This window comes from Empidonax traillii, unplaced genomic scaffold (assembly GCF_003031625.1).
Source record: "Empidonax traillii isolate 1590-97213 ecotype Southwest subspecies unplaced genomic scaffold, ASM303162v1 scaffold210:size766637, whole genome shotgun sequence".
Taxonomy (NCBI): Eukaryota; Metazoa; Chordata; class Aves; order Passeriformes; family Tyrannidae; genus Empidonax; species Empidonax traillii.
Genome location: NW_020955403.1, coordinates 126757 through 133973, shown reverse-complemented (window position 1 = coordinate 133973; position 7217 = coordinate 126757). Strand labels below are relative to the sequence as shown.

At 46.6% G+C, this 7217-nt stretch overlaps 1 protein-coding gene across 1 annotated transcript; it reads right to left on the bottom strand.

The window, feature by feature from the left end:
* Positions 1 to 1533, bottom strand: SNRPF (small nuclear ribonucleoprotein polypeptide F). Its single transcript, XM_027887446.1, has 4 exons — positions 1389 to 1533; positions 1183 to 1308; positions 707 to 771; positions 1 to 116 (listed from the first exon to the last, which is right to left on the bottom strand). Exons 1-4 carry the CDS (start codon positions 1389 to 1391, stop codon positions 50 to 52), a joined length of 261 nt encoding a protein of 86 aa, XP_027743247.1. The 5' UTR covers positions 1392 to 1533; the 3' UTR covers positions 1 to 49.
* Between the last annotated feature and the right edge of the window lie 5684 nt (positions 1534 to 7217).

Sequence of the window (7217 nt, the reverse complement as noted above, 5' to 3'; positions counted from 1 at the left end):
TATGAAAAACAGAAAGAAAAAAAAGTTTATTTCCAGAAATACAAAACATCTATTCTCTCATTTCTCCATCTTCTTCCTCTTCTTCCACACCTCTGATGTACAAAACATTATTGCACCTGTAAATAGAACCAAGAGTTCTATTACTTCTTGGCTGTATTTGTTATAATTTTCCTCACATAAGATGCTTTAAGCATTTTTCTGCTTGTGTGTAGCCTGGCAGCAGCCAAATTCTGCATAACAAATTGCTGCTGTTCACCTTGTACAGCTTTTCCACAAAGTTCATTACAATTCTGAACCTTTATAAAAGTTGTAACTGGTTGACAATGCTGTACACAAAAAATCTTTACTTGTGGGTTAGCAGTTATGGTCAAGTTCAACTTCTAAGCATGTGAAATGTTTTCAGGTGCAATGCACTAGTATACAAGGCCGAAGGATTAACAGATACACAATAAAGTAGAAAACTATATCATTTACGCACCAAAAAAGGGATAATGACTACTTCTTGAAATATATTCAACAGTTCCATTTTCCCTCTCCTCAGAAGGGATCTCAACAGAAAAGGTACACATTCATAGCCCTCCTGTAAGACCTACACTTAGCCTCTTAGTTCACAAGAAATACAACATCCATCCTTACAAGTTTTAATGAAAGTGGTAAGAAGAATTAGAAAGAGCCAGCCTTCACCATGAATAAATACCCCAATTACCTTATCAAAACTTCACCCAGGTGTCCAGACAACGCGCCGTCTATGTATTCCTCTGTGTTTGCGAGCTTGAGAGGGAAACGAGCAAAAATCAGAGCGACTGTACTAAAAGCAGCTTCACAAAGCACACATGGGCCCTGCCCCAGCCCAGTGCTCGCTACAGCGGCCGGGGCAGCCGAGCGGCCCCGCAGTCCCGCCGAGGCACCGCCGGTCCCCGCACCACAGAGCGGTCTGGGCTAGAGGGGACCCCAAAGATCGCGGCGTTCCACTGCCCTGCCGCGGGCACGGGCGCCTCTCACTAGACCACGCTGCTCAGCCAACGCTGCCCCCTCCAACTTGGACCTGAGCACTTCCAGGGACGGGGTATCCATACCTTCTCCGGGCAGCCTGTTCTGGTTGGCCCCACTTCGCCGCCCCAGAGCCAAGCCCCGGCGACACCCCCTCCCCACGCACCTCACCGGGGACCCCCCGGGGCTCACCTGCATGTTCATGTAGCCGTCCACGGAGACGAGGTAGCCCTTGTACTCCATCCCCCACTTCAGCTTCACCATCACCGGCTTTCCCGTCAGCCCGTTCAGGAACGGCTTGGGGTTCAGGGGCAGGCTCTGCAGGGGGAGCACACGGTCAGCGCCTCCCGGCTCCCGCCCCTCCCGCCGCCCTGCCGCGCGCCCCCCGCTGCCCTTACCATGGCGGGAGAAGCGCAGGCCCACGCGGGAACCCCTCGTGCGCGCCGCGGGAGAGCGGCCGGGGATGCGATGGGAAAGGAAGGGAAACAGCTCCGCGCCCGCTTCCAGTTCCGGGGGCGCCGCTCTCCCGCCCCCGGCCTCGCACAGGCCGAGGCAAAGGCGGCGCTGCCCATTGGCTCGGCGCTGCCGCGGGCCTCTCTCATTGGCCAGAGCGCCGCGCTAACCCCCGGCCCCAGCCAATCGCCTTTGGCGCGAGAAGCCGGGCGCCTTGTGTGAAGGGGGAGCGTCCCCCGGGTCTGTGTGTCCGTCCGTGTGTGTCTGTGTGTCCGTCCGTGTGTGTCCCTGTTCTGCTCGGAGGGGGCACCTCGGCACAGCGGGCTTAGCCAGTCCCTTTGCTCCTCTGCGCAGGCCGATCCCCACGAGGTGGCCGTGGCGCGGGGCGGGGGTCTCTGACAGACCCTGCCGCGGTACCCGCGTGCCCTGGAATCTCGTGGCGTCCGCCCGTCTGTGAGAGCGAACCTGCGGACCAGCACGTGTGCGTGACTCCACACGCGTGGATAGAAACCCTCGGAGTTTTATAAGACACACATAACACCCAGAGTTTTCTGTCAGTGTGATTTCACTCCCAGGCAAAGAGGTTGCCAGAGATTTTCTAGGCTATGGAGGTCATCGGCCTATTCACACCCGTGAAGCGCCGGTCCTTTACTAGCAAAATTGAGACTCTTGATAGGCAAACATGTGGAACCAACGTCTGTGCCGCTTACTAATTTGTCACATCCACACTAATGTTTTCGGCTACTCTATGTCTAAATTCATCAAATGCCACAACGTCTATTCCTGCATACAGCAGGAATATTCCTATTCCCTTAGTCTTTAATGTATTTGTTGCTGAATGAGAAACTAATCTTTCTGTAACAAAACTACTAAGTTTTTTGTGCATTTTACCTTCCAAAGGTCTAGTGCACCACTGTTGAAACCAAAGCCATCATCATCTACTTAAATCTGCACGTTTAAAGCTGTTGACCCAACAGTCTATCTGTCCCAGGTCCAGGCGGTCATGCATAGTGGCACCATACGTCTTGTGGATGGGTGGAAGGGAAACAGATGGAGTTGTAATTCTTGTTAACTAGCATATAACAAAAGTGCACTCACAGAATCACAGAATTGCTAGGGTTTTGGAAGGGACCTCTGGAGATCATCCAGTCCAAAACCCCTGCCGAGGCAGGGTCACCTGGAGCAGGTGACACAGGAACATGTCCAGGTTTTGAATGTCTCCGGAGAGGGAGACTCCAAAACCTCCCTGGGCAGCCTGTTCCAGTGCTGTGCCACCCTCAGTGTAAAGAAGTTCTTCCTCATGTTCAGGTGAAACCTCTTGTGAAAATACTCAGATACTTATTTCCATGATGATTAGAAATGAGTGTGATTTTCTTTTAGGGTGTAGTGGGTGGGCAACAGAAACAACATCAAAATTAGGCTAATTGTCTTTCTGGTAGCAGGACTCACTGTGGGCCAGCTTAAAGAGTAACTAAGTTACAAGATTTTTTTTAGGGAAGACAAAGTAGGAAAAGTATGAACACAATGGGAAATAGTATATATAGCAAAATTTATCATGCCATTTGGAATAGAGAATAGCTGATTTTATGTAACTTATAGTGTGGCAGAATGCAATGAACTTAAAAGGGAGTGTCTTGAATAAAATCATACGGTGGGAGCAACTTCTGCACTGTTCTGACAATTGCCAAGGATAAACATGTATCTATGAATGGCACTATAACAGGTTTGGTATGTTTTCTGTAAACAGCACTTTTATTTTTATATATGGAACGAATTTTGACCACAATGTCTCCTACTCGTGCTGGGAAAACTTTGTGTACCAAAAGATACAGGAACAGTGGTATTCAGCTTTTAATACACTCTGTTCCTCTGACAGGTCAGTAAATATTCCAGTCCTGTAGTTATAAAAACAAATTTCCCAGGATCATAGATATCAGTGTAGAAGTCAGAGAGCAAGTGTGCTTGACTTCTAGTTTCATAACTGGTACGTGAATTTGCGTGTCAGTAATCTCATCAGCTGCAGACTGCAATTTTGTGTGGTGGTAGGGTAGGAAGGAGTACCAAAAGCACAGAACGCATGACTACATCTGATGCAGTTAACTGAATAACTCTGTTAATCAGGAAACAAAATAGCTGGTGTTTTTCTTTCCCCCTTGTGAGGAATTTGCTGTTTACCTTTTTGACTAAATCATTCTGACTCAGAGACAATTTTCTTATGCTGGCTGTCTCCTGACCTTCAGCACAGGGCTGAAGTTCACCTTTTGTCCTCTTTGTATTTCCCCACGTAATAGGGGAAGTAATCATTTGCATTCTTTTCTGCCTTTGGGTCAGGGTATTTAGGCTGCTGCTGAACAGGAAATGAACAGGAAAGAGTTGTTGTCATAGATTAATCCAAACCTTAGCTTTTGGGTGGATGGATAGGATTTTCTCTTACAGCTCAGGAGTGGGAATTTAGCACAACTGCCTACTCTCTGTTCCTAAGGAAACATATTAAGCAGCTGAATATCCGAGGGCAGCAGCATTTCTGGTGGAGGGATTTGTTAGATTATCTGTGTAAGTGCGATTGCTCACTGACATCATTAACACACCATGTCACCATAGTGCCAGGCAGAGAGGGGAGCCCCTCACATCACTGAGAGAAAGCTGAGCTGCCCAGAGCTCTTTCCTGATTAAGCCAAGTTTGCTGAGACAGGAACTCCCTGCAATGACCACCTTCTGCCTGCCATAAACACATTTATTAAGGAAACTTTCAGAGCTGCCCCATGTTCCAGCTTCTGGGTTGCACATTCAGTGACCATCCCATGCCTTTTCCTAGCAATATGCCAATGTAAATGGGGTTTTCCTCCACTGCACTCTTATTCCACATCAAGTGGTACCCCACAGTCATCTCCACCTGAGTAGTAACAGCATCCACTTTGCCATCAAACCGAAGACACCGTGCCATGGGCACCAGTTGCAATCAGAGAACTTAACACAGTCATGAAGGCACAGCCCTGAATTAAGAGTGGGCAGAGCTGAGTTAACAAAAAGGAAGCTCCACTAGGAGACAGTGCCTTCAAAGGACAGGTTCACATCAAAAGAGCTCCAGTGTAGCACTACAGAGTTAGCCCTGCTCTCTAGCAGATGAACCTCAGCTTCTGGTTCTATTGGGTTCACAACTGACAAAGCCTTGTAAGAACTTGCTGCTCTCCCCATACAAACCTGTGCTGGGTGAAAGACATACCACCCTCCTTCCTCCACCTTGCCAGATTTCCAGACCAAGTCTGGTTCTTGAAAATATTAGGTGATATGGTGCCTTGATCTAAGACAAGCAGTTGTCTTGGACTAGGAGTTGATTTCTCACATGCTCTCTGTTCTAACTACTTGAGGATGCAGTGGCTATGAGTCTCACGGACCTAGAAGGTTTTGAAGCTCTGTGCAAATTCCTTGGGGAGTTTTGCTGCTGTAGCGATGATGTTTAAATGTGAAGAAGATCTAGGACTCAGGCCAAATATTCCCATGAAATAAATTTATTTTTCCTTCAGCAAGAAGCATAATGGAAGATTTGCCTCTAAAAATCATACTGGAATGGAAAATTTACTCTTGCCAACAATTGGTATAATCCTTACTTTTTATGGCTTTGCCAGAATAAAACAGTTTAGCTTCAAGCAGCATTCTCTCAGAGATCTCTCTACCAGTGAAACACCTTTCCTCTCTGCTGATGATTTGTCATTTTAATAGCATCATCTTTGATCAAATCTCCATGAATGAGGCAACAACCATCCACCACAGGCCTTCACCATGGATCGTGACTGGGAACCAGTAGGCAATGACATCAGGCTTCAGAAGAATAGGGATCTACTTTTTCCTCTGAGTTTCTCATCAAACCAAAGCCAAGTTTGCTACAGGGGTGGATATACACAATCCAAGTGCTAGGATGCACAAAGCTGGATAGCCTATTTCAGGTTTGATCCAAGTAACATGTGTCTTTCCACATGCTGCCAAATTTTCATCTCAGTATAAGACTGTAGCGTAGAACAGAGTCTCGGTCTTGCTGAACAACTCTTGGATACAGCTGAAGGGAAGGGAATGGGAGAAATACAAAAACCAAGAGACTTGCCATTGGCCCTGCATGCCTGGCAGTGGCTGGCAAATAGTAATGTGACGAAACACAACATGCAAAAGTCTGTTTGGGCTGGACTTGCCCAGTGAGCAGGAGACCATGCTGTGAAAGACTCACGGGGCAGGAGGCAGAGGTGAGCCTGGGAAGATAGAAATGGAGGGTTTATTCTTGGGTGGAAGATTTATGTGTCATTTCAGATCAGTGCAGTGTCTTTTTTCTGCAGTGATATCTGTGAAATGAGATTGGGGGTGTGTGGGTGAGGGCAGGTATGTCCTCACAAAGACTAGATCTTCTGCCCACTCCCCCAGATGTTTGCAGGAGTGGGCAAAAGATCTGGGCTTTGTTATCATATACATATATGAACCCATCACAAGGCTGGGCTGTGTGAACAAGAAGGGGCATGGGATGGGTATTGTACAAAAATTATGGGAACATTAAAGCCTCCTTTTATTCATATTGAAAACCTTTATTTATTTGTGCGAATAGTGTTCATGCAAATTATGCAGCTACACTAAAGAGAGGCCCTTTAAGAATGTGTCTCTGAAAACACAGGCTCCTTTGCCAGGAAATAATGGGACTTCCTTAATTATCAGCTGTTATCTTCTGGGTTTGGCAAACTTTTGTTGCTTTATGTGCGGTTGCTTCTTTTATGCTTTGACATTAATGAATTGGAATTGAAATTATGTGCTGAGGAAAACAAAGTGATCTGTATAAATAATAAAATGGTGTTCTTGTGTGTGTCAAAAAGGGGGAGATAAGTATTATGCTGAAGGAATTTGGAAACTGTGCTTTCATACAAACATCTTAATAGAAACTAATAACAGGCTCCAAATCACAGAAGTGGTTTAAGAGTTGGTGTTTTAGGAAATCTGTCTGAGCAGAGCTCAGTAAGTTTGGCTGGCGTTGGAGGCTTTCTGAGTTGGGTAGCAGCTCTATTGTAACAGAGGAGCTCATCTGCAATTTTTAACAGTGAATCTTGTGGGTGTGAATCTTTCCTGAAGATAAGAAAGGAGTTATTAGGCAACAGGTACATGGGTCATGGGGTGTTACTGATCAGGAGAGACCAGATATTGTACAGACTCCCTCATCATTTCAGAGAAAGAGCAGAAAGAAACTAGTTGGAGAGGAGAAAGTAAGTGAGAGAAATTATACTGGGTTAAAGGAAGGAGCTAAATCCAGGATTCTTGAATTTCTTAGAAAACTCTGTCTGAGCCCAAGCAATATTCTGGAGAGATGAGGCAGAGAAATAGGAGCCCAAGTCCCAGAGTAACCTGTGAGTCATCAAGGCTGATTGGCAGCTGTAGGGACAAATATGTCCTGAACTCCCTTCATTACACTGTGAGGCTTTAATGTGCTGTGGTTTTATTAATTTGGCCAGATACATCTTTTTTTCTGATAGCCAAAGGGAAGAGTGATTTGAGGTTGAAGCCTCTGCAAAGACTGCTGGGTTATTTGCGCCTCTCCCAGGGGAGCCAGTGCTGGTCCTGAGGCAGCTGGGCCAGAAAGTCTCATTTCCAGGAAGGGTCTACAGACAGAAAAAATCCCCAACCCCCTGTGCTCTGAAAATGTTCCAGAGGCAACGTCTGCATTTCTTATTTGACTTGAACCTGAGCCCAGGGCACACAGTTCATCTTGGAGGCAGCTGCATCTGAGACCAGTGAATTCCAGTGGC

Coding starts and splice junctions, on each gene's coding strand:
- SNRPF (XM_027887446.1), bottom strand. Junction 772..1,182: donor ACGGCTACATGAACATGCAG/GTGAGCCCCGGG, acceptor TTCCCTCTCAAG/CTCGCAAACACAGAGGAATA. Junction 117..706: donor CTGGGTGAAGTTTTGATAAG/GTAATTGGGGTA, acceptor TTCTATTTACAG/GTGCAATAATGTTTTGTACA.